At 38.7% G+C, this 27,425-nt stretch overlaps 2 protein-coding genes across 26 annotated transcripts in view; both read right to left on the reverse strand.

Annotated features, from left to right (window-relative positions):
• Window positions 1-118: 118 nt before the first annotated feature.
• On the reverse strand, window positions 119-6,817 carry Gpdh1 (Glycerol-3-phosphate dehydrogenase 1). 3 transcript variants are annotated; one of them, XM_065479628.1, is made up of 10 exons: window positions 6,657-6,817; window positions 4,943-5,120; window positions 4,121-4,261; window positions 3,922-4,063; window positions 3,754-3,866; window positions 2,626-2,856; window positions 2,458-2,564; window positions 1,732-1,824; window positions 1,378-1,433; window positions 119-932 (listed from the first exon to the last, which is right to left on the reverse strand). In XM_065479628.1, the coding sequence occupies exons 1-9, from the start codon at window positions 6,698-6,700 to the stop codon at window positions 1,424-1,426; spliced, it is 1,059 nt and encodes a 352-aa protein (XP_065335700.1). In that variant the 5' UTR covers window positions 6,701-6,817; the 3' UTR covers window positions 119-932; window positions 1,378-1,423. The 3 variants fall into 3 exon arrangements, with proteins under 3 accessions (XP_065335700.1, XP_065335698.1, XP_065335699.1); XM_065479626.1 differs by lacking the exon at window positions 1,378-1,433 and having other exon boundaries at window positions 119-356; XM_065479627.1 differs by lacking the exon at window positions 1,378-1,433.
• A 1,061-nt stretch (window positions 6,818-7,878) lies between these two features.
• Window positions 7,879-27,425, reverse strand: part of tmod (tropomodulin) — a 41,383-nt gene continuing 21,836 nt past the window's right edge. For 2 of the 23 annotated variants that reach the window (XR_010574359.1, XR_010574374.1), the window contains exons 2-10: window positions 17,185-17,340; window positions 15,951-16,118; window positions 15,693-15,813; window positions 15,409-15,629; window positions 14,773-14,927; window positions 14,426-14,522; window positions 14,221-14,368; window positions 10,546-11,926; window positions 7,879-9,183 (exon numbers count right to left, since the gene is read on the reverse strand). Coding sequence is in view for 7 of the 23 variants with exons in the window: in XM_065479619.1 (XP_065335691.1) it covers window positions 10,556-10,598; window positions 12,755-12,824; window positions 14,221-14,368; window positions 14,426-14,522; window positions 14,773-14,927; window positions 15,409-15,629; window positions 15,693-15,813; window positions 15,951-16,118; window positions 17,185-17,340 (1,179 nt within the window). In the remaining 16 variants the exon portion in view is untranslated. The other 21 variants (XR_010574364.1, XR_010574363.1, XR_010574366.1 and 18 more) reach the window with 21 other exon arrangements.

Here is a 27,425-nt window from a genome sequence, read left to right on the forward strand (position 1 = left end):
AAAAAAGTTGTAAATTTTTAAGCAAATGATAGATTTTTGTTTAAAGTTATGCTTACTCTTGCTTAATTTTGTCACAATGAAGTTAAAAGTGTGCAATTTAGAAGAAAATCAGCTCGACTTTTGTATGTGTGTATATAATAACAATTTTTTATTATTTAACGAAAACAAGAACTTTGGTAACACATAGAGCTCATCAATTAAACAATTAACATTTGCACTGAAACGAAGAGAAAATAGACTGAGCGACACGGAATGCGCACTGCAAAATAACGGAATACAGACCATCTAACATCCAAAGTTGCGAAATCAGAACTCCTCAGCGGCCGGATAGACGTCAAAGATGGCATTTAACCAACCTGTCGTACAATCAATTGTAACCATGAAAAGCAAGAAGTTATTTCGAACCAGGAATAGGTAAATACCCAACAGTTTTTTAAAGTTAAAATCTGTTTTGAGTTGTGTGGCTGCGTTTAAGTTTGAACACCGACAAAATATGTTGAAATATACTTCAAGATCAATGTCTCTTCACAGCTCAAAATTCAAAACTAGCATCGTTTTATTTATTTATAATATTGTTCTCTGTTTATAGTACAGATACAACTTCTCAGAAGCTGCTCAAGTTTTAAGGTCATGCGATTCGGGTGCGCAGCAAAGATTGCACTTTTTGCCACGCCACCAAATTGCCGGAGCCCTAAAGCTGGTGTAATAATATGTGTCAACTTATTGTTAGGCGCATTTTCATCATCATCACAACAAGTCTCTCATCTAAATCAACAAACAGGATAATAATTTGGATCTGCGATTTGGTATTATTTGTCATTTTAGCCCCGCTTTGGTTATCGAGACGCTACGTGGGAGTATCGGGAGTATGTTTATATTTTTGTGGCAGAGGGTCTTGCTAATCCAACTCTTCGTATTAATTTACCCTCACTCTGTGAACATAAGACGTCATCGCTTTCTCAGAGAAGAGAGAAAAATTGAAAACTAAAAAACAAGGTGGAGAGCATGCTTACTCCCAAGATGATAAGGTGTGTCATGCAGCAACAAAATGAAAGTCTGGCTGGCTGATGAAGGCACATTTATATTAAATTGCGGGTTCAATATATACGGAACTCAGATAATCAAAACTGTAAAATACACATCTCAACAGGGTGTAAAATGCATGCAACAAATAATTAGGAGTCTTTCTGGATCAGAACAAAATATACCAACTTGGTCAAAACTATTTAAGAAAATGGTAACACAACAGGTATAACAACCACTGGGGATTTTCATCTAAAAGTGGCAAGCAGTTTGATTGTTAAAGCTCAATAGGCGTGATTTGATTTCCCGTTTCAAACGACCAGTTATTACAAAGTTCACACATCTACGACTTACCGAGAAATGTGCTATTTTTGTCTACTAAGTTTAGTGTGGTTTTGGACTAACAAATCCTAGAGGACACAACACAGAAAACAGTTTTGAATGAGACATGATTTGACTCTTGTATGTTTCAATTCATTGCATGCCTATAGAACAACAGTGTGGCGGTGACAAAAAAGTCTAGTATTTTTTTCATTTTTGGATTAAGTACAATAGGCAAGCTCATTGGTCTGACTAACTGTACAGTTTGTACGTTTTAAATAGTGTTCATCATATAATATCAGTACTCTTAATACAGTAAAATGGTGTTGGAATGTGGCTCGACAATGGCAATGAATCTCCACGTTTTGATTTCTATCGACTACTCACATGTGCTCAGGATGCTGGCGAATGCAGTCAACCATTTGCTCAGGAGGAAGCTCTCCAACGCAGATTTTGTGAATGGCAGTGAAGAGGGGGAACCTAAGAGGAAAATTATAATAATATCTTTCTCACGCAATAATAGTAAAAAATCTGAAGCCTTAATTATAACAAGTTTTCAGGTTGAACTGGAAAACTTAAAAAGGGTAAGATTAATTAAGTTTTTAATGAACAAACAAATTAAAGAAACACCATTACTAACATTTAAATCCAAAATATCAGAATAAAATACAATTTAAAAAGTTCCTAAGAGTGATTCAAATATTTATAAAATTTGTATAATTGTAATGAACAGGGAACGCCAATCTTGCAATGCGCAAAAATGCATCACTGTTTTTTTGCGCAAGAAACCAGCTGGAAAAAACTATAATGTTTGGGGTTTTCCGCATTTTTCCGAGTTTAATCCCAAAAAGTCATATTTCATCGCGCCAAAAGTCAGAAATTTTGGAAAATTACGATGCGAGTTAAAATTTTGGGTCTCTTGATAAAACTAGTGGCTTTTATACTGATATTGTGAAATCTAGATATTTTTTGGTCATCAATCAAGAGAATTTTTTATCTTCCATGAAATTGCATGTGTTTCGGAAAAAATGCGCAAAATTGAAAAAAAAACGCAAAAGTTTTAGCAATGCAGTGGGTTTTTGCGAACCCTGGTAATGAATAAGAACAACAAACCTGTCCTCCATTCCCTTTGATTTAAGCATGTAGTTGACCTCCTCGGCAGTGAAAGGGCCTTGCAGTTTCTGGCCATTCAGCATTTCGTCCTCCAACTCTTTGATTGTCTAACAGGAAGAAAATGTATCAAGCCGTGAAAAAATATTGCTTTTAAGTGAGAACACACACCTTTTTTGTGCGAACAAATGCTTCGGAGACCTTCCTATTTCTGCCACCATAGCAGGTGGTGATCAAGTCAGCAACACCGCAGCTCTCGAAGAAGGTGGACAGTTTTGAACCAGGGTAGAAGACCTCAGCAAACTTGATCATTTCCATCAGACCGAGCCGGATAACTGCTGCCTTGGTGTTATCTCCCAAGCCCAGGCCGTCGACAAAGCCAGCGCCGCACGCCACAATATTCTAAAAACAAAAAATTTGTTGCAAAAATAATTCATATCCTTTTTAAAAATTCAAATCTTAATTTCATAAAAAATAATTCAATGATATTTAGATTTGGGTATAATGTTTTCCAATTTTCTAAAAGATAGCTTATAACCAATAGAGCAATGACTCACAAAGCAAATAAAAATAATTTAAACTAATGATATTTACATTAGAAAACATATTTCAGGGCTGCGAAATTTAAGAAAAATTCTCCCAGATCTTTGGAACGCTCATGACTAGCGGATAAACACAATTTTTCCAAAGATTCAATTCTGGCTTTTATGATTTTAAATTTAATATATTTATTACCATGTTAAATTGATGTTAAAATTCGAATTTTACATTTTACCCTCAAGGGAATTTCCCCATAAATTTTCTAGCAGCACAATCTTGGAAAACATTTCATTTGATCCATCTTTAGATTTAATTTTTCCTATCAATATCTTAAAAAATAATTATTTATATTGCAAAATTAATCCTATTAGATTTTTAAGCAAATAATGCTACTCAAGAGTAAATCCTTTTAATGTATTACATAGTATAATTAGGTCACATCTGGTTGTTTTGCTGCTTCTTCCCACGATTCAACAACCTTAGTGTGCAGAAATAGTTTGCAAAACTAAATACTATGATCGTTGGCGCTGCATTGCGAGGAAATGCAATAGCAGCTGCAATTCATATATGAATAGCGTAATTATAGATGCATCATGTAAGCGTGCAATTACATAGTAGCTCAAGGCCACTTGAAGGACAAATAAATATAATACATCGATTGCAAGAGAGCCTCGCGTTGTTTGATAAATCCAACAGAAGCCCACTGTCAACTTTCACTCGCACGTCAGGCGAAAAGTAAACTGACGTTAATTTGCATACCTTGAGGGCACCGCACACCTCCACCGTGTCTACGTCGTCCACGACCACAACTCGGAAGTATTCAGTCTGGATGATGTCCCTGAACAAATTTCCAATAGTCTTGTCCTTGCAACCTGAACAGAAATCACCACAAGTTAAAAATGGAGGAACAAAAGCCGAAAAACTGACCAATTGTGGTTTCGCAGAACATCTCGTTGGCGACTTCGGGGGCGAGGTTGGCGCCCATGAGCACGCTCACCGGGATCTTGAGTTCGGTTTGGATAATGTGCGAAATAAGCTCAATGCCGCCACCTTCGGCTCTGTCGAAGCCCTGCAAACGCGCTTTTATTTGCCCAGTTCTGCTAAACACAATTTGCGAGCGTTATACCTTGATTAAGGACAGACCGACGGCCGTGGACTTGATTTTGCCCAGCATGCTTTTGCACAGACCGCGGATGAACTGGTGAGGCACGACGAAAATAAGGACGTCAGCATCCTTGGCTGCATCGACAATGTCGGGAACGGCCAACTGTAGAAGAAAAATGGTGCAGGGATTTTTATGGGTTTCTTGATAATAAATAATATTAAAAATTAAAGAGGAAAAACATTTAAGGAGGAATTTAATCAGTAAAATTTATTTTAAAATGACTGATATAGATGAACAAAGTAAAAGGTTAAAAGATTACAAAATTATGATAAGAAAAACATTATCCCACGCTATTGTACTGTATAAAAGCTGTTTGTTTTGGAGGTTGAGTACTGGCAAATGGATGTTCAGTACGAGAGTGTGTATTTTTCTTTTAGCCTTCCATTCCTAGTTTGTTTGTCTCTGAGACTAGCTATCGTAAAATAAATTATACTCTTGAAAAATAAAATAGTAAAATTTCGAATAATTTAATTAGTGTCGCAAACATAAAAATAAATTGAAAACTGGTTTGAATTAACCGAGTTATCGAGGTTGATCACATGATTTTAAAATGGTTACAACAGCAGAGTTGCAATTTAGATTAATGTGTTGCAGCATTGATGAGAAGTCCGATTTTCGTGCCATCGAGCGGCTATCGCCCTTGAACGGAGCATCGGACTCAGATCATCTCTCCTTTTGTGCTAGTGTACCGTGCACGCGGTCCCCAAGGTCAGAGTTCTCCGCCGTTATCGCATTTGCCATACTTTGTATAATCGCTCTTTACGACTAAGCGAGGAAACGCACCACATTGGCAGGCAGCTTGTGGTTGGGCAGGTACTTGACGTTCTCATGCGTTTCGTTGATGATCTCGGTCAGCTTCTTGCCGTCGATCATCTCCTCATGAACGTGCATGGTCACTCGGTTGTCCAAGTAGTCGTATTTCTGCACATTGTTGCCCACAATTTTGGCGATCGCAGATCCCCTGAAATCCAAATCAGAAGATGCGGAAATTATGAGAAAATTGTGAAGAAAATAAATACAGATCGGGATCAACTCATTGTCAGGGAAAAAACGTTCAAGACAATTTATTTAAGAAAAGACGAGAAATAAAAATAGTGTGTTCTCGACAGATCATTTTTTAAAATTTTGTTTTAAGTTTGAAGAACTTCAGATTTTTAATATTGATAGGAGATTGCAAAAATCAAGTGAGAAATATTATTTGGAGATTCAAGATATCGCCCTTGATAAAAAATTAAACCGCTGTGGAGCCACAAGAAAAATATTTTAAAAACCAAATAATTTTTAATTTCTATTCACACTAGTACTGACATCCACACTCGACTTTTTTATCAAACAAAAGAATTGTTGTGACCATGAAGATAAAAAGTAAAAATAACAAGGAATTTGTTTCATCACATCGAGCTTTTTTTACAATTTCCGCTGTCTGTCATCAAATTTTAAATTGTAGATAATAAAATTACTGCAGCTGAGAAAATAAGAATTTTCATGGGGTTATTGAGGTTTCAGAAAAAAATTGGAAATCGTTTCAAACGAATTTAATGGCCGTAGCAACCTAGTTTATTTCATGGAAGAGCCAGATAAAATCGAAAGGAGCCGTTTAGAAATTGAAAACTTGACAAGTCACACGAAAAGTTGTCTGTCTATCATAATGAGCAGCAACTTTCCCTTCGCAAAAAAACGGCCTGTTATCTTGGACCGCCGTAAATGAATAATGATAATTTCTAATTACGATGTGCCGCATAATAGAACTTAATTGACAAGAGTCTCGTCACGGCGCTTACTCAGCGAAATTCATAGAAAGTTTTTACGATGTTCTGTGGTTCCATTGATTGCTGTATTTGCATTTTTAAATCAGTTTAGGGTTTAGGCAATGGGAATGCTTTCACTTGCAAAACGCACAGAGGCTGGGGGCTAGAACAACTACTGCTGTTCGATAATGATTGTGCAGCGGCACAGATGCAGCGAGGGTCGCATAACTTGGGTGCACTCTCGTGGCGTGACCTATTTGAAACGCGCAACCTCTGCATGCCAACAAATCGAGTTGACCGACAACGTGGGCAATTAATTCAATCAATGAACGAATATTTTGAATATCAAAATAATTTTAATATATTATGACTGACATTATTTACAGCAAACGTCAGTTAAAAATACATAGATTTACTTTCTTCCAGGCATTGCTATGATTTAGGGGTGTATCAGTGACAATAATAATGATGAACTGGTGAATGGTGCTTGAGAAATGAGCATCTTATACCCAATTTTATTTATATTTTATGAATCAAATTATAAATAATATTGCAGCCTGTGGACTGGGCCCGCGTCCTCATTCCCGATTATGATGCGGAATCGGCTATAAAAACAGGCGCGGCTAAAAGACCGAAATAGCAGAAGAGCGGAGTCGTCCGCAAAGTCCTTCGACAATGTCAAAAGTGCGCCTTGGACGCCGACCGGACAGGCGGCGTCGACATTTCTGCCGACGAAACTAGACACTCACCAGTTCCCGGAGCCGACGATGCATACTTTCTTGGTTTCCGACATGCTTGCGATGCGTGCTAGCTGATTGAAGCGAAGAAAGACACTGACTCGATCTCGATGACAATTTTCATGCCATAACCCTTGCACTTTGCTCCCAGTAGAAACACCACAAATACCACGCCCCTCTGTAGCAACCAATGCGCGCGCAGACGTGGCGCGAAAAGTGCACCTCAAGCTCAAGCTTACTTGCACTTGCATTGAAATTGGGATATCAGGGATAGGACCTCCGGATTTCTCTCTGGGGTTTTCGTTATTTTCACGTTGAACTTTTATTTGGATAAAAATACTTTGACTGCGTCAAGCTTGTTTCAGCTGAGCCAGCGTCCGGAAAAGATTTTTAATATTAGCGGTGGTGTATAATTTATTTAGGAATTTTTCTTTTTCCTCACTTAAAATGCAGAATGAGCCATTTCTTGCACTTTCGTTTTAAATGTGGATGTTGCAAACTTATTTGAGAGGTAAGCAGGTCAGCGGTGCAGTTTTCTGAGCGTTTACTCTCAAAAGTCCCAACTGCGCAAAAGCATTGCGCTTCCGCGGCCTTGTAAACACGCGCTGAGTAGCAAAAATCAATACGCTTAGTGCTGCATGTAAATTGCACCGTTTACCGTTTGGTTTGTAGAGCAAGCATAGCAAATATTGGTTGAAAAAGCCATTTCAGCGAGATAAGTTGTCAAGTCAGAAAGAAACCTTTTCAGAACACTCTAATGTCAAAAAATGTTGAAACTCATCCTCTTATGATGAGAACAGCTGAGTTGACCACCGCGCACCTTATGCAGATACAGATAGGTGATCAAAGAATGTTTCTGCGTGTCACACTGGTATACCTCGCTTGAAATGTTTGGCTAGAATAACGTTACAATCAAAAGAACGGCTTCTCAATGAGTTTAAATCTATTCCAAAATAGTTTTGATTGCTCAACACGCGCACAATTTCACTTAAAGATAGCGTAGGCTCGGCGCGTGACGCATGAGGGTCTATTTCTGCACCCCAACTGGCTGACTTTCTTACTTAAATAAATAGTGCGAGAGAAAGGTAACCATATTGGAGTAAAAAACGCAAGTGACTTACAATGATAGAAGCAAAAATATTTTATTGAAAATATTTTTACATTGTTCAAAATTGGTTTCTCTGGCATTCCTATCTATAGGGATTTATACTATTTTAGAAATGAAAAAACTGACTGATTTATGAGGTGACCTCTTATATTTGAGTTTGTTCATCATGACAAAATCTTGTGCTTCTCGAATAATTATCTTACCATTTTGATCTACATAATAGTACGCAATAAATTTATTTAGCAACGGTTTCATATCTTAAATCGCATACATACAAAATAGGTAAAGGAGCCGAGAGGTTTGGTGTAGCTCGAGAGTAGCACTGATTTAAACTTCACAAAAAATTAGCTTACAAATCCATTAAAACAGTAAATTTATATAGGGAGTAAATTGAATCAAACAATTTACAGCAGCCACCAGATTTCCGGGGTAAACAGTCCTGTGCCTGTTAAAACTAGAGACATTTTCCATCCTTTGTTCTGAACTCTCATACTTCCATTAGCGAATAAACGAGACAACTCGTTCAAATAAAATCTCAGGAATACAACACTAAAGCTAGAATCGGGATATAAATCATATTTCGAGAGAGTTAACAAATAAAAATTACATAAAAATGGACTCCATATATGTAAAACCAACGACAGTGAACTGTCAAATAAATTATAAATTTTCCAACGCAAAAAGAGAACTCTACCGAATAGATTATTACTGTACAAGGTCCACCAACATTTGCATCACATACTGTGTTTAAGAACCGAGTTTTCACAATAAATGGCTCGTCAATCCGCTCTCCGACTAGGGAAATAAATGCAGGTGTTCGAGCAAATCCAAATCCGCGTGTCTTCGGGGCCACTTATCATGAAAACTACATCTCAGTGACTGGGCTCGTGCGCGCACTCGATTTTCCTTTGCATACTTTTTAACAAAATAAAAATCTGTGAGAAACACACGAAAAGTGCTTTTGACACGCAATATTTCTTGCTTGCTTGCTTTTCGGCCCGCTTTTCGCCGGGCCAATTCGGGCAGTGAGTCAATTAAAGTAGTGTGTTGTACAACAAGCACAAAGAAGAGCAGAGGCGTCTTCCAACTCTTTCAGCAGCGCGGCGACACTGATCCAATCAAATCATATCTCAAAATAACCTCCATATTACTTCTTGCTGGCTTATACAATGACAGAGAATAATTTTCCGTATTTCTTTTTCTCTCCTCCCTACTGTGGCGTGAATCAACTACAAAGCATTTTCCAGCGGCGGCGTCCCCCGTCGAGAGTCGAAGAGGAACCGCACACTGAGCACTTTACCAATCAACGAAGCAAGCGACTAATTTGTATGAGTTAATGTGAGGATAGAGGCTAATTTTCGAAGGACTTCTTCGAAGTCAGATAACCGATGAGGAGGTTACGAGACAGACGACCAGTGCGTCGCAGACGGTCTGGAACAAACAGAACAGCACGTTCGTGAGACTCAGCACAGCAACGCCGCAAAACTGGATTATTGTTTGTTGTTGGAAACCATCAACATGGGTTCATTCATTCCAAAGTGTTCTGTGTACTCGGACAATGTCGGACAGAACCAATGCAATGCTCAGTGCAAGTGAATTAAACTCTACATCGATTTTTTAATTGATGGGAGAGCAGTGGCGAAACTTTAAATGAGAATATAGTGCCAGTTTATGGAGTATAATGTGATACAAAGTTAAAAATGAAAATTAGAAAAGCATATTCTCGCGAGATCAAACAAACAAGACTACAGCAAACACTAGAATTTTTAGTTAAAGCGTCTGTATTGATAATACCACCCCCTTAAAAACATTAATTCCAACGTGTTTACCAGACGTTCAATTAGAAATTTATCACAGAAGAATTTTATATTACTTATAAACACATTTAAAACAATACAGACTGAAATTGACTCCATAATCTTAAAACCACAAACATATATATGGTAGCATGTTAATGATTTTTTTATTATTAATTTAAATAATCAACAAAAAAAGATAAATTGCAAGAAAATTCTGCTTCGGATATGAAAGGGAAATTCCGAGCTCGTCTTTCACGGTCGTTTTGAATTCACTGCTAGCTCAGCGTTGAAATAGCCAGCGGCAAAAACGCAATCCACGAGCACTGCATTTGCAGATGTATTTGAGAACGGAAATAGGCCATGCTGCACTCCAAGTACTGTAGCTGTGTCACCGGCATATGCTTGTGTGAGAGAGAGCGCGATTGGCCCTACGTTACATTATTGTGTCCGAGCAATGGTGAACTGCACCTCCACTGTGCACATCAGACACAACGAGTTCATTATTTATTTGTCGGCGCGCTGCGCGTGAGGCAACGTGAGATTTACGCAAGTCTGGCATGTCACACAGTGCAGCTGAAAACGACACAACCAAATCAACCCGATAAAATTGTACACTGTTTTGCAATGAGGGTGAATGACAACAAAATAAAAGAGAAGGACGAAAATCAGACAGAACAGGAAAGCAAGAACCTTGACCAGCCAATTCTAGTGATCCGTTCTTGTCGATAAATGAGAGAAATGAAAGAGACAGAGCGACAGGGTGTGTGTGTGCGTCTTTTGAGATTTTTTTAGAGAATTTTATCATTTGCCCCCCTACACGGGCATGCGGTTATTGCATTCATGCACCTCTAGGATCCCGCACGGCCGGCAAGCACTCAGGACAAGTAATTAGCCACATTGAAAACACGGCATGTTTATCTTATTGGTACTTTTCATTCTTTTTTGTGATCAATACCATAAAATAGTGAGGAATATATAGAAGAGAGAGGGCTACCTACGAGTGTTCATCGCACTACGAGCTTGCTGCCCCCACGCGTGTCAGGCGGACTGCAAACACAGAGATACATTCAGAACAAATGTCTTCCAAGTGGCCCTCGCTCCCTAGCTAATTTATTTCAATTGCAGCTCAAACCCGCAGTGCAGCCGCGATTTTTCGATTGGTCTCCAGCCAAAACAAGCACGCGCGTGCAACGCTAATTACCAATTAACGCTGATTTTTAGTAATGAGGCTGCACTGCGAGTGACTGGCATATCTAGTGAGATGAGCAAGTAAGCCACTTTAACTTTTTCAGTACCCACAACCCCCGGATTTATTTGTAATTGAGATGGTGATTTTAAGAAGCTTTCTCCCGACTAGACTAAAAGCGTGTTCGAGTGATTTGTTTGTGTACTTTTTTTACTCTCTCAGCGGTAGTACTTACCGAAATCGGTTATGTGCTTGTTACGTTAAGCTGGACATTGAAAAATGTTGCAGCGTTTGTTTATTACAAAATAGTTCAGTGGTTGTTTGTACTTAAAATGGCTTACTTTGATCGATTAGCCCACAAAAGCAAAATACACCATGCTTGGTTATTACGATTTCGGTCATATTAAAGTTTCACACACTGGCGGTTAATGTAAAAAATATGTTGCAAAAACTAAAAATGCGGCACAAACAATGCTGGTTAATAACCTGAAAAGGTGGACTGATAATAATTAGTGTAGCGGATAAGTGGATTATCAATCACCAAAATGCTGCGTTTGTGTTATCATTATTTACACAAAATTAGACAAGTAACTACTGCGCGGGGTGAGCTTGAAACCACTCGCTTTTCAGCTAGCTCGAGTCTAGAGTTGTTTAATATGCACGAAGCCAAAAAAACAGAGGGCGATAAAAAATCCCCTGCGGTATGAAAAATCGCAAAAATGCCTTTGGGAGGGTGTGATGAGCTTGATCAGTACGGAAGGTGGCACACTAGATACTGAGATGAGATCGAAAGAACGAAAGTGAGAAAAAACAAAATAGTAGGAGGGCAAAAAATAAACGACGGATTCCGAAGGGCGTACTCGTGATGAAATTACCTGCTGATTTAATTGGACAAATACAGGTGACAAAATGAGGGGGAAGTGTGTGTGAGAGAGATATAGACAAATGTAGAGAGAGAGAGAGACTAAAATTAGCGAAGAGAGAGATTGTGAGATCAGCGGCCTGTCAATTCAATTTGCGGCCGCGGGGGGATCGACGGGAGCGGGTGCGGAAGGGTTAGCAGCTAATTTGGCGGGGATTTCGGAGATGGGGGGCAAGGACGGTTGTGAAGCAGCGCCAAGCACGGGTGAAATGGCACCACTACGTTGTGATGCGGCTGGTGTTACTGCCCCACTGCGTGGTGGCAAAGCTACATGACAAAATAAGAACAGAGGCTTCAGTTAAAATGGTTCTTTCCGTTTCTTTCGCTTAAATGTCTAACTTTAACGACTACAATTGAAGCGGTAAATAAAAAGACCGAGTTTCTAATTGGGAATCTGGAACGACCGAAGGTATGCCCTGAATCGAATGCGAGTGTTCCATGCTGGAGGACCTAGCAGACATTCTTGGTGCGGGAATGTGTTTTTTGTTCGGAGATAAAGAAAGGAAAATAATAACAGACGTCAGGATAAATATAAAAACAAAAGTTAACAGACTGTGATTAGAAACCAGGCGTGAGTAAAACAGGATTTGGAAAGGTCAAATAGATTTGGGGGAAGAAACAATAAGAGAACAGCATTCTCGCAGCAAGAAGTCTCGAAAAGTCCCGAACAGAGTTGGATTAGAGCAGCATTAGTAAAAGCAATAATTGAAACAGAAAAGAGAAGGAAATAAAAATAATATTTATGTAGGAGCTGTAGCAGTGTTGTTGGTCCAGACCGATTACGTGTTAAGAAGCTGCGCAATTAGAAGAATTCTAACATATTAGGAGCCGGGAGAGGATTTTCAATTTGATTTATATTCAGTGCTTTTATAATGTAAATCTGCGTACACAAGGCAACGACTTGATAGCTTTTTGCTCTTTTAACGCTATTCGCTTTAAATTATCTGCACATTTTTAATTTTTTTTAATTCGAAAAGTATGCAATTATTATTCAAACCTCAAAAGATAATCGGACAGTGGGTTGTTCCGATATACTTAGATTACAAATGAGAGACTTTGGCAAACTGTCCATCATAAAGGAAGATCGAAAATTACTTGTACGTGTTTTTGCTGCGGAGCGTGTTATAGAAGTAAGACTGCAACCTTAGAGTGATGTCTTTGCGAACTGTAAGACACAAGACAAACGGACGAAATGGCTTGTCAGACAGAAGTGGAAAACACACAAAAGAACAGTAAAAATATTCCAATTTGTACACATAAGTAAAGATCACCAGGGGGCGGGGGAGAGAACGGAACGGGTGCTATTCCTAATTGGCTGGAGCTGCAGAGCAAATTTGACACACGAGAGTGCACAACAGGCAAGTAGAAAAGGCTCGAAGTCACTCGGTGGCTGTCACGAGCGACGGTGGGAGCTGCTTTCGAGCCTTTTCGCGCAGAGAAAACACAAAAACAGTGACATTCGTATAGCGGCAACAGTGGTGGAATTTCTGTATATATTTTCTGCCGACGATGGTAGGCATACAGATTACTCACACTTGCTTAGGTCACGATCTGAAACGAATCGGAACCAAGACGGATGTCGAACTTGGCATCCCTATCTGTCCGCTCTTCGGCAATCAGAAACACACAAAGCAAAAAGATAGAGACAGAGAGCGAAGATCATTTTGCCAATTTTTTTATTCTTTCTTTTTAAGTTTTAAGGGAGGCTTACATGCAACTTTATCTCCTGATTTTAGAATAAATGAATTAAGGGATGTGTGTGTTCCAGAACGATTCGTATTATTGGCGTGAAGTATTATCATGGATGGTGCAGGCGAAAAACTTGACAAAATAATCGAAAACACTACATAGTGAGATTGGCACATGCTGGGGAGACTACCAAAATCACACAAAAAGGGATGGTAACTGCCTCAAAACACAAATGTGTGAAAAATTGCAGCCCTTCTTTGTAAAAAATCTTCCGTCAGACTTATCAATCACGATCAGATTTAGATGGAATTTTTTATTATGTTCAAAATTTTATCAGTTTGATTTATTTAATTTTATGTGGATGTGAAACTTAAAATGCTGTGTATGATGTGATAGAACGAAATGAAATTATAATAGACAAAGAAAGTGATGCGGCAAAGACGACCACAATCGAAAACAAGACAAGTATTAAGTAAAATTATGGAGTCACAATACAGGTTCTTCTACGTAAACAAGAAATCTGCAAGTAAATCAAATTGCCATCATACTCTTTTGGGGACCAGCCTCGCGAGTCTGAAACTTGCGTTCATTGAGGCACAATGTTGCCTTTCTTTCCCCATCCTGCCGACCTTTCCTTGGCAACTGTTCAGAGAAAGAGAAAACGATTAGGCAGCTCGCTCAAGCAGCTTTGCTTCCAGCGCCAGATGAGATTTGTACAAAAGCTGAAGAGGAATTGTTAAGCTTATTTACAAGATAGTGTCAAGTCAGCTACGCTCCGAGACCTAGAAGAGACTGTCCTCTCGCCATATTATTATCATATCAGATGAGCATAATCAATTTTATAAACAATATTTCTTCCTGGTGACACTTACTGCGGTCGAGATTTCTCTGGAGGTGAGCAGCGACTCTGTGGCGCGCGTCATTGTACTCCAAATGGAGTCCAAGCCGCAAGAGCGAGATGTTCTGTTCAACAATCTCAGTGATCTGCATCTCAATTTTGTTTCCAAGCACCTGGGATCTCTGCAAGTCACATGTGGAAATTTAGAAAATTTCTTTAGCATGTTAAATAAAATTTACCTGGTTTGAACCACGGAATTCCTCAACAGACTTTGTGGTGAGAAGCGACTTGAGGAGAGTCACCATTCCAGCAGGGCTGATGAAATTGGTCTCAAGGCTGAAATCAGCAGCCAATTAGTATAAACAAACGAATGGAATGCGCTTACGCGCACTGCGAATAATGGCTTTGAGGTATTTGCGAAACGGCGCACGGAGCGGGCCAACGGCCAAAGGCATTCGCTTAATGACGCCCAACCTGTTCACTTACTCTATTTACAGCGCGGATATTAAACAGAGTTGCAGCTGCACTTTTCCGCCCAAAGTGTCTGAGAAACAAATAAACTCGGTTTCGATAGGCGTAAGCTTACTTGAGAACACGCAAGGTGCTGTTTTTCTCGAGTGAGTCGGCCAGCAAATTGGTGTGCCTGTCCGCCAAGCCAGTGTTGGTCAGGCTCAAGATCTCCAAGTGGGTGTTGGAGGCCAGCGCTTCAAACAGTTGAACGAACTTTTCATCAGAAATGTTCTGCAATCAGAAGTGACCAAGGGTTTGATTATTTGTAATTGACTCAAATTTGTATTAAAGGAAGTTCGGCAATGTTGCCAAGATAGCAGAGCCAATGGACCAAAGGATTAAATTTTTAAATCAAAACTGATTATAGACTAATGATTTTATTTTAAATAGAATCACATAACGGGCTAAACAAGGAGTTTATAATTTTTTAAGAAATTATATTGAATTATTTTAATCTGGTAATGATGAGGGTTAAATCCCAGTCAAAGTTAGGCAAAGAAGTAGGAAACACAAGATAGGTACATTAACAACAGAGAGTTATATAAATGCGCTTAAAAGCACCTACTCATTAGATTTCTAGAATGAAAAATTAAATTTAGCGACATTTACATCCCATTCCTTAACCAACCAAAAATTTTAATATGTAATGAATAAGGCCTATAAATTCAATCTCAATTTGAGGACTGCCGAAAAGATTAAAGATATAGCTCACCTTAATATTGTTCCAGTTGACCTCCTTGAGGGTGTGGTCATCTTCCTTGACCCTCTTGATGGTCTCATCAGGGTTGGTAAGGTTAGGAGGCTCATTGGGGAATGCTTTTGGCTGTGACGCCTTTGTGATGCCATCCCAGCCCATGCCGATGGGCTGGCCCTTGTTCAGTAGGGACGCGTGGTACTGATCCTGGTTCATCATCGAGTGGAATCCAAGGATGGCTGATTGGATCGCAATTTTCATATGAGACGAAAATTAATTAATTAGCTTTAAATGGATTTTACCAGCCAAGTCGATGATCTCCTCTTGTGAGGCTCCGCTGAGGGCAGTTTCGTACTCATCGCCAAGGTCAATGTTGATTTGCTCCTCCAATTCAACGGTCTTTTCGCACACTGGTGGTACCCACTGATGATAAAAACGACAGTCAATTCAGGTCAATAATAATTATACTGCCTTCTGCCAGGCTTCGCAGTATTATTTTTGAATTAGTGAAATCCGCGATTAAAAGTTTTGTTTGGTGGTTGATTTGAGGATCACCTCACCTTCTTGCCTCTGATGGTTCCAGCGACGTAAGGCTGGGCCTCTGGCTTATCTGGTGTCTCGATTGCCTGTTTGTTGATGTGATCAATCAACTTGTGCCGATCCAAGGGTCCAGTGGGCTCTTTGTCGCAAAAGTAACCGCACCTCAAGGAGGGAGGCATTGTGTTATCCTGAAGAGTAAAATAAATGATAAGCAGATATACCAGAATTTTAACTTTTGAGGATTCCAAAAATACACGGCATAATTTTAAAGAATGTTGTTTGTCATTGAAGGTATTAAAAAGATCGTTCAAGTAAGATAAATGTCTGAATGGTTATCTCTCACTGAGCTTAGCATTAAAAAATTCAATTCAGGTCAATTTAAACTAGGACAAAAAGACAATGGAATCTGTACGCTCACACAAGAGATATTAGTATTTATACGATGAATAAAAAAACTCAATACTGGTGCACATGATTCTACATTGCGATCAAAGTACATAATGAGTGATTCATTCTTAAGTTCACATCAGAATTTCATTTATCATAGCACAAGTATTGAGTATTAATTAATAGATAATTAACAGTTCCAGCCGTTGAAGCTGGATATAATTTTAAACTATTAAAAATTACATGGAATATTTAACTAAAAAATGAAGTTGAAGTAATGAAAGACTGGAGCGCAGTATTGAGCATTCATGTAGCAAAAATTACTATTAAGAACTCACGAGGTGAGCCCAAAACCTTTTAATTAGAAAATAAGATTTACTAGAGGCATCAATTGAAGCTGTTATTGGCATTATTTTGTTTGGTCAATAGGCTGTGCCTGATTTAAAGAAAAAATTTACCCCCTAAACTGCAGCGGGGATTTAAAATTATTTTTTGCAGAGAGCAACTGTTTTAAAAAAGAAACTTCATTTTGTTTCATGGTGGTGAAAGGATTTTTCTCTAAATAATACCCTGTTATTTTCACGCATATTTATCATGGTTGTAAAAAAAACTTTGTTAAGTATTCACAAGTTTCCAGTCCAATTTAAGATGATTTTTCAATGCATAACCTAATAGTGTTTTTGCGGCACTTTTATACTTTTGGTCTAAAATATATTTTAAAACGCCCCCGCATTAAAATAATGATCATGATTATTGAATATAACAAATCAGACCATGACAGAAAAAATATCAAACTAACTTAAAAATTGATTTCCGTGTAGAATTATTAAATTGAAGAGTTAAACTAGAAAAGACCATTTTTCTTACATCAGGGTCAACTTCTCGAGCGAGCATGTTGATCTCGTCGGAAGACAACTGGGCTAGAAGCTCGTCCATGTCCATTTCGGCATACTCCTCCATATCTTTGGTGTTCATCCTCTTCATATTCGATTTACTAGATGACGTCATGGTTTTGGAGGATTTCTGCAAACACACGCAAAGCACACGGTGAGCAACATCGTTTCGTGCATATAAAATAAACAAGTTAAGTACTCGTTAGTAATTCCAAGTAAGAAGAAGCGCGGAATGAATGTTATACACGGGTAGCCGGAGCCGCGCGACTGCTGTGCGATATTGTGCGGTTTGAGCACAAATCGCGCGGCGACAGACTTTTTCACAGGCGCTGTACGTAAAAGCAAGAATCTCGGAGCTACTCTCAAGGCTGGCGCGAGTGCAATTGCGCAATTATGCCGCAGATGGTCATTGTTTTGTTGTTGTTCAATGACAAGGTAGCCACGCCGAGGGAAAAAGCGGCGCCTCTTAATACAGCTGTTGGCATTCTTGTTCGCCGATTTGGGCTGGATGTGCGCCGATTAAATGGAAAGACGGCTCAATTCTAAACAGAGCGCGAATAGTGCTCATTAAAATAATTGATTCTTGTTTACTATGCGACGGAATGCACAGCTGTACAACTCTCTTCGGTGTACATTGACTTATTTTATGGCGTGAAGTTGGGGTTTCAATGCCAAAAATTTCTCCACATCTGGCGGACATGGTGGAGTGAATATTGGGCACTCAGTCGAATACTTTCGAACACTTTTAGGTCATCTCTTTGAAATGGAAAATAAGCACTAGGATTTTTAAATATTAGTCACTCTCACAGAAGATTTTGTTGTTGTTGATTTCGCTTAAAATTGAATTGTTTAACTTCGTGTAAACTGTGTAGCTGACTGCAAAGTAATTAAAAAAAATCTGTGTTCTAAAACCGACTAATTTTGGGAAAACAAAACCGAAAATTGCGTGAAATAAAAAAATTGGCGACAAGATTGTTTTTCTCATTGGTCTTTTAAGCCCCCATCATAATCACCTTTTCCCTTTCAAACTCTAATTTCAATTCTATTTAATATAAATAATCACCGACCAATAATGACTGATCCCTTAAGCTTAATAGTGCTGTAAATATTTAGGGAAATATAAAAGCTTATTTTTAAGAAAAGACTCACTTTGCATGCGTTAAAAATTCAAGCGATCAAACGTTTAGCAATTTTTGCCCCCTAGAAAAGGTTTCCACTAAATCGGACTAAATGGACCACGGAATTCCCTTTTAAAGATTATTAGAGCTGAAAATCCGAATTAAAAGCGAATCAAAAGTCGAATTTTTGGCTGAAGTGTTTGAAAAAGCACGATTATATTTACATAAAAAAGGTTAAGAGGGCGATTTTTTAAAATTTAGACTATCGTAAAACATAGCTTCGTAACCATATTCAAGAATATTTTGAACCAATAATGAATGACAAGTTGCGAATATATTATTAGGAGTATTCTTCAACTGGAACACTCATTAAAACCATTAAATTTTTGTAACATGGTATAAAATATTTCATTAAACGAGGAATAAATTTTCTGGAAATATTTAATTTGCAAAGGAGGATAATCAACAAACACAAATTTTAGTAGTACGTTTCCTGAGAAATATGAGCCCTTCATCCCAATCAAACACTTTCACCTGAACTGATTTTGAGCCAACATTTTCCTCATTGCAGCTTGCGGTACCGTCTATCTATATCGAAGAGGAAAATTCAGCTCAAGAGGACAAACATGAATTTTTATCGTATATAAACCCTCAACTCACAGAACTCCGACCAACGCCCGGTGTAAATACTAACTGCGGATCAAAAGCTCAAAAGGCGGTTTGTAAAACAAGGCGCCTGCAATGAGTTTTATCAAAAAAGTGACGTGACTGCCGGCGAGTTGAAAGCACTTATAGATTGTATGTTGTATGACTCACACTGCACTTAGGGGCGAAAAATCGATCAATGCGTGAGCACTTATTTAAGCACATAAGGCAGACACAGTTTCAGAAAGAGTTGGTGACACTACACACGATTTTCGACCGGTAGCTCGAAATTTTGGTCCGAGCCAATTTCGCTGACCTTTGGCACGCGTAAAAGGATCCGGCCGAATATTTAATTTTCATGACCTCGATTTTTAAGGAGGAGTTTTGCAATGCACTGGCTTACGGCCGTCTGACTCCCGAGTGTTGTGGGAGAGATTGCAATAAAATTTTGTCAAAGTCGATAATTTTCGAGCTTATAAATCTGCAACTTTGGCGAAGATGGTTCGAAACTAGGTTCGACCGGCGAAACGACGCCCCAAACATATTTCAATTGCCATAAAAACGGTTTAAATACTCACTATTGAGACGAATTTCGAGCACACAATTATTTAGTTAACCAGTTGACGACCCACGCCCACTTTTGTTACTCTTCGGTCCCGTCCTCTGGAAGACTGACGTCACTGCAAGCAGTGTCTCGTCTCGCGCAGTGTTTCCAAAAAATTCCATAGATGGCACGTCAGTACGCAATTTTTAGCGAAACGAAATTAAATGGAAAATACGCGATTGCTTCCCAACCGTGAAGTCTTTCTGTTTAAACAATAAATTGCATTTTAATAAATCAAAATATTACGACGAATTTTCTGGACATCATAGTTTTTTGTTATCATAAATGAATAATAAATAAACAATCATATTTTTAATTTTTGAAGTTTTCTTTGCCGGGCACGCTTTCATCACCACCCGCAATAGAAAATACTAAAAATGCGATAATTTATTAAGGTTAAATTTGGTGCTGCACGATATATTTTATTGCGTCCTTAATTTATGATATTTCTCACGCTCAATAATTTTAAGGAAAAATTGCTTCGGATCACTAAACTCGCAGAAAATATATATTACGTCTATCAAAACTCTCTTTGATTTATAAATTAAACAGCAGAGATCTCACAATCAGCCGTCAGACGCAGCCATGTGGTCAGCGTCCAGTCACCATGAGTTTTGTAAGCTGCGACAGCAACATCAGCCGCCGGTCAAAATGTCATACAAACTGAAAAATACTGGAGAATTTAAATTATTTCAGCCGCCAGCAAAAATGCCAAGCCGCCACTGGGCCAAAATTCTGCTAAGAAGCCATCCACTGCATTAAAACTACATGGCTGCCTGAGAACCTCTAAAATTAAGTGAATGTGACAAACCATTTGCAGTTAATTTTGTATCATTATTTTCTTTCGGTCTGATTATTAATTTAACTATAATTCTCGGAAACTTGTCGTACTTTAAAATTTCTAGTAAGTTCATTTGTGAAACTACCCGACAAAATATTATGATATAAAAAAGAGTAGAAAATTGTTCAAGAATGACTCTAAGGAAGATCGTTTGGAATACAATTTTTATATTTATTGACAATTTCGTGCATACTAAATTAATTTCATCTTAAATTGCGCGTTATCAAAATTTCATTCGTTGTATATTGGTGATCAAAGGGTTAAGAGAGCGAAGACGTTTCCCCAATCATGGTTCACCTTTTGGCACCAAAACAATGTTACAGATCCTAGTTATGAAAAACGTGTTAAGATAAAAACACCAAAACATAAAAAGCTTTTTTTAAAAAAAAAACTAACAAAAGGAGTATAGTTATTCAAAATTCAACACTAACCAAAACAATTTTTAAAGTATTTAATATTCATTTTTTTATGTTACACATTCATCTCATCTTATTTTGGTTAAATATGAATTTTCTCTATTCGCTGAATCAAAATGAAAAATGTTAAATTTATATTTTGAAATTTGTATTTTTTTATTTTGTAAGCATGTTGCCGTTGATGTTATAGTAAAAATCTATATATATATATATATATATATATATATATATATAAGCATCATCGTCTGTTATATTTCCTGCATCATTGTTTACATAGAAAACAACTTTTTATTGCGGTAAATCATATATTTGAAATAATTGAGTCATAATATCTTTCTGCATATATGAAATATAAAGAAATTTTCAATAGGACGAAGAAAATAATTTCATCAGAAATTTCTCGCAACCTCAAAACACGCTTTCAACAACAAAGTTGGGTGCTGATGATTAAATCGCATATCTGCGGCTTGGAAATATTCAATATTGCCGATGCAGTGCAGATGAGGCGTTCTCTGGGCTCTGGCAAGCAAGTAATTAACCGGTCGCGCGAGCACGCTAGGCATTATCCACCCGCCGATGGGTGGGCGGGCGAGCGGATGGGTGCGAAGAGCGTGAAAAACAATTTCGCACCCCCATCAGGCCGCTCTCGCGCAAGGTTGCCTCGAGGCCGGAGTGGGGGGCTTCAGGGGGCCGAGGGGGTGCCAAGAATAACCTTGGCTGGGCCGCAGCCAAGGGCCTATACTAGGCGATCTCGCCATGGCCGCCGCTCTAAGTGATTATTTATACCCCGCGCCTGTTTGTGTGCTGTGTGCCGGTGCCGAGCCGCCCTTCGCCGAACGGCCATGCACTACGGCCATTGTCCACCCGAAAACGGCCACTTTTGTCCGCCTATGATTGTGCGCTCGCTGCCCGGATTCTGTCAATAAGAATAAATTGCGCTTGACGGACAGCCTGCAATTCGAGATAATTGGATCCTCGTCTGTTTTTGTAGGGAGGAGCGGTGTGAAAGACCTCACGCTGCGTGTTTGAGCAACCTGTTGATAGAGACGACTTGACGGTGTTTTTGGTCGAATATTATTTTTCTTGATTTTTCATAATAAATGTACCATTTTGATCTTTCCTTCAAATACATTTCAACGTTTTGGATTTATTGATTTGAATAAACTTGCATTATTTATAAATTTTGAGAGCAAGAAATAATATTGAATTTCATTAATTTGGTAAGAATTAGATTTATGTATTTCACAGTGGGTCAATAAGGTGCTGGTAAAAATGTAATTTCGTCCTGGTCCCGGTAAAATTGCGCAACTTCCAACACCCAAACGCGAATTTCCTTGTTGCAAGGAAAGGACAACAATTAATTCGACAATGAAAATTTGGGTGTTTCCTGAAAGTTGCGCAATTTTACCGGAACCAGGGCGACTTGTTCATTAATTAATTTTGGTAAACTATGTAATTTATCTATAGGGGAAATTATACATATGACATGTTTACTAATCCTACAAAGATTCAATTTTCAGTAAATTTCCTTGAATGAACAATTTAAAAATTTAGTTTTCCGGTGAGATTATATTGCAGTTTCTTTACTAAATGATTGAATGTAAATTAAAACCAAAATTAATAATTTATGTTTATTATATATTCCATGGTTTTAGCGAAAATTCAAGTTTTTACAAATGACTACTATACAAAGGATCGAGTTGATTTAATAACACTTAAGAGCTTGTCCTATTACCTCTAAGTTTTCTATTCTAATTGTAAGACAGCCGTTATTGAATAAAACCATCGTTTTTAAAATAAGGAAAGTTGTTGATGGATTTTAGTTTAAATTACTTCCAACGCTCCCCTAATCTTTTGGAAAATATTTACATCCACATTCATATTTTTAAGAGAAAAGTCACAAACTTCGCAAGTCGGTATATGCCTCTTAAATGACAGAAAAAAGTGGCGAAAACAAACTCCCCTGATGAGTTCTAAATTCAGCTCAACTGTTATCGAGCATTTTCTTACTGACTGTTGACCTTGGCTAATTGAGTTCGTAAAAATAGACAATTATCCGTTCATTTGTCATGTTGCAAAGCAATCCCGCAGCCTTGACGAATTTTAGAGGAAAATCCATAAATCTCTTGACATGAACGCGGTGTAGAGCCAAAGCGCGTAATCGATATTCCACGAGGACTAATATTGCTGGCAGTTAATTTCAGTCAAAGGTCACGCTTTGATAGAAAATAACTCGTTGAGCCCTCGCGACGTCCGGCTGCTTTCGCCATTCAGTTCAGAAGCGTAGGCAGCTTTTTTCAAATCAATAATTGCGGAGGCCGCCACGAAATGCTTTTGGAGCTCTGCGTGTGTGTGTGTGTGTGTGTGTGTGTGTGTGTGTGTGTGTGTGTGTGTGTGTGTGTGTGTGTGTGTGTGTGTGTGTGTGTGTGTCGCCCGCAGATTGCACCATGTAAAATCGGCTAAATTCGTCGATGTGCCCTTGTCAGACGCGCCGAGTGGAACTTTGTCAGGCCTTGGGCGCGATCAAGGCTTTAATGAATCGGCCCGCTGCCCACGTTCAGCGGCCAATTAGCGTGATTTTTGCCACCCAGTTCACTTTAAACTGACTGAATCGCGCCACGCATGGCGCCGCAATTAATTTGCCCCGTCAATCAAAGGGCGAACAAACGCTTTCCACACTACCAGCTATATAATTATAAATTAGACCTTTTTGTTGGAAAAAATGGCAATTAATTATTTTGATCTAATAAATAAGGTGATGAGGGTCTAAGAATTTTTGCTATTTGTAAATAACAAGTTAGTTAAGCGACTTGTAATGCTCAAATAGCTCAACTGGCTGGGAGGCGCACCGGCGCCGACTCGCCACTTGCTGGTTTTCGCACCTTTCCAGCGCCTTTACGGACAAATCTCCGGCGTTTAAAAAAAGACCTCGGTGCGGGGAGGCAAAAAGATGGCCACATTTGGCCCAAGTTCCTCTGCGGCCACTCCATGTTATCCGCTCAGCGGTGTTAATGGGACCAAGTGAGTAAAAGCCCACCGGATGTGCTGGGCAGAGGCTTAAAAAATCTGTTGCCTTTTTTGTAAAAAAATTCGAAAGAGTAATTAAGCCATCTAAAAAATAATGCTATGGGGCTTTGGTTTTCAACATTGAAAAATTATGTCAAACAACTGTCAAATAATACAATGCATTTTGCAGCCAGTAGAAGTTTAGATTTAATTTCATCTGGTATTAAATCGTCGTTTTAAGTTAGCAACAATTAATTGGTTTAAATATATTTTTGATAAACATTAAAAATATCCAGCTCAAATTTAGAACGAGCATTTTTGTAAAAACTTTCAAATTTTCTAGCACCTCTTAGTCAATGGTTAGAAATTACTTAATTTCAAGTAATGCAACATTTACCAATGGGTAAACAATGCTGACAGACTAGTAGCAACGGTTCTCTGCATTTTATCGTTTTTTCCTCTCTTTCACGAGTCATCGGTTTACTGGACCAAAACAGACTCTGTTTTTGATGATAAAGTCGGCGGACAACAGACGCTAAAATAGCTGATAAAAAGTTGATTGACTGGAATTCCCAAGCTTGATGTCACAATATATTTTGATTTCCAGAATCACTGTTTTTCTGCCTTATTTGATTTCGGATAAGTGCAGACAGGTATAGGAAAAACTACCCTCTGAAATAGTCTCTACACGCATTTTCACATTTGGCTGGTGCGGTCTAAAAATAGCGCTGGCCGAATTCACTTTCCACGTGGCTGGTGCTGCAAGTGTCTGCTGTGTGTAGCTGCTGGAGCCCGAGACGATGCTTGTGGGAATTCTCCCAAAGAGCGCTGGCCGGCGGCAATTTACTGCCGAAAAGCAGACTCGGCCCACGCGGGCGGTGCGAAATAGCCGCAGAGAAATAATGGAAAACTTGCAAGTTGTACGAGAAGAGAGTGAGAAGTCGCACGTGTGCGTTTCCCTCTCGCTTTTGCCATTTGTTTTTCTTGGTGACTCCGCGGCTAATATAGTTTTTGGCATGGAACATATTTTGCAAAGGGTGTGGAGCGGCTCACATTGTGTGCACAAGGGGCAACATTTTAATGCCCCGCTGCGACGCCGTGTTCTCACCGAATGGCCTATTCTCGCGACATGGTGTCACCAGAGAGTGGCCGTGGGATGCCCCCGAAGGTTTGAAGTTATGCAACCTGTTTGTCACGCCTGCGAAACAAATTGCCTGCTCCCACTCCAGACGTGAGCAAGTAAAATGCGTGTAATGTGGCGTGTGGAACGATTATTGGAAAAGCTTTTGCTCGCGGCATAGCTGTTGGAAAGAAAATGGCTCGAAAAATATCACACGAACACAGCTAATTTAACCATAAAATAGCTGTTGAATGGCAGTCTCATGAGTTTTTTGATATTTGCTAGGTTGAATTATAAAAATAAAATCGAATGTCTAAATTGCCTACATTTGGCGCTTTTAAAGCATTTTCCCTCCATTCCTAATTTGGTGCTTTTATTTCATTGCCTTCTGTTAGCGGAAAGATTTCATTTAAAATATTTTAAATAAATTAGTTCTCAGTGGAGCTTTAACTAAAAAAAATTGCAATTTTGTCTATCACACCATGAGGATTGGACAAAAATCGGAGAAGACGTTTCATAACCTCCTGACTTTTGAACGGATTCGTTGACTGGAAATTATAATTTTATTGAAATACTAATGCCAAACCTTTCACAATAATTACATCTGTATTAATAGAACTCGTATAGTGCTTAATAAAAAATAACAATTTTGTGTATTCGTAGTGATGATATCTAGTTTCTTTCGTAAAACTCTTTTTTCTCTCAATGAAGAGGGAATTAAATACTCAAGTTCACTCGTAATTCTGCCTTTTTAAAAGAAAGAACAAAGAGATTCTAAGATGAGGAGATTTAAATTAAATTTGTCTCAAAGAGAATCTTCAATGATCACGATTTCCGACATCAGCACTTAAAAATGGAAACAGCAAGTGGTTTTTACTTGCTCTCGCCCCATTTTTCATGCGTGCAAAATACACTGTGTAACCCTGGGGCATTAGACGCCATAATTTAAAGTCGCGGCTTATTCCGCTTGGTACCAGACTCACTCGGCGGCGGCAACGCAACTTTTTAACAGCCGAGCAATTTCGCGCTCGCACAAATTCGTTTAATTCTGTAGCCTTGGACACACAGCCTGAAAATGACCCGCCGTTGCCAACGAAAATATAAAAGCAGCAAAAATCATTTTCTATTTTTGCGCCGTCGAGCCGCATTTTGCGCGAACAACCAAAAACGAAAACAAATAATGCAATCTCGGTCAGCAGTGAGAGAGCTTCTTGTTACCGCGCAATTAATTTGCACTCATTTATTCGAGTCGTCGTCGGGACGCAACAAAATGCTCTTTAACCGCTCGTTATTTGTTGAGCCGACTCAAAAAACAGGCAAATAAAATTCCCCTCCGCTAAAAGTGGCAACTGACGAGAAAACAACTAATTGGTGCGCCGCTTTTTTGCCAAAATAAATGTCTGGCTGAGGAAAAAAATGTCTTGAAACATCAATTAACTCTTTATATCAGTTCATAATTTAGCAATTTAATTAATTAAAACTGTGATGGGTTTGAACCTCCCCAGTTTCTCAAAAAAATCAGAAGTATATATTTTGCATTTTTAATTTATATTTTGTAAAATCGCAAGTCCTATTAATTAAATTAAATTTCATGAATAAAACTCGTTTTCTAAGAAAATATATATTTAGACTGTCATAAAAGTTTCATTAAAAGACGAACTCTATTAAAAATCTAGAAATAAATTAATTATCAACAAAAAATTGATAAAATATTTACTGTCTCGAGTTGTATTTTATTTGCGTCTTTACTTTAAGTGTTAAAATTATCTGCTTATGAATGTTGAATACAACTCGCAAATTTCAGACTCTCGGCCAACGTAATTTCCGCCCTTGACTGCATAATCCGTGTGAAGAACAATGCCAAGCGACCGGCAGAAAATAACATCGCGCCGTGTGTGTTTTCGAAAAGCATTTGGTCAGGTGCCACGACGTGACGCGTGCTCCTATATCTATCACGTGCGTGTTTGGAGGGCCGATTTTATTAGATTTCCCATTAGAACTAACGACAGCCGGTGTGGTGTAAAGCAAGCGTTTTCTTCTGTCAGTGCCGCTTTGTCCGCGCGCAGACACAGAGGTGGCCGGTGTCGACAGTCAAGGGCGCGAGAGAAAAGTCCCTATTGTTGTTCAACCTAGAGAAAAATGAGCATCCTGCTGCTTCCTCGCACAAGAGATACGACTCATATAATTTGGATTAATTAGAACGTTAACGCAAAGGCGTAGGAAGGCGCAGCGCACAATGTTAGACGGGGAGATGCTCTGAAATTTTGTCCTTACACATTCATTAGCGAGAAGAATGCGCATTTACGGATTTCATTTCGCTTTGAAGAAGAGATTCTCTACAATGCTCGATAGAAGTGGCTCATTTCCATTTCACAATAAATTTGCAAGAGGTTTCCATCTAGCACAAACGCCGTACGACTTTAAACAGCCAGTTTAAACAGTCTTTATAGTTTGTTTTCGTCATT

This window comes from Cloeon dipterum, chromosome 2, assembly GCF_949628265.1.
Source record: "Cloeon dipterum chromosome 2, ieCloDipt1.1, whole genome shotgun sequence".
Classification (NCBI taxonomy): domain Eukaryota; kingdom Metazoa; phylum Arthropoda; class Insecta; order Ephemeroptera; family Baetidae; genus Cloeon; species Cloeon dipterum.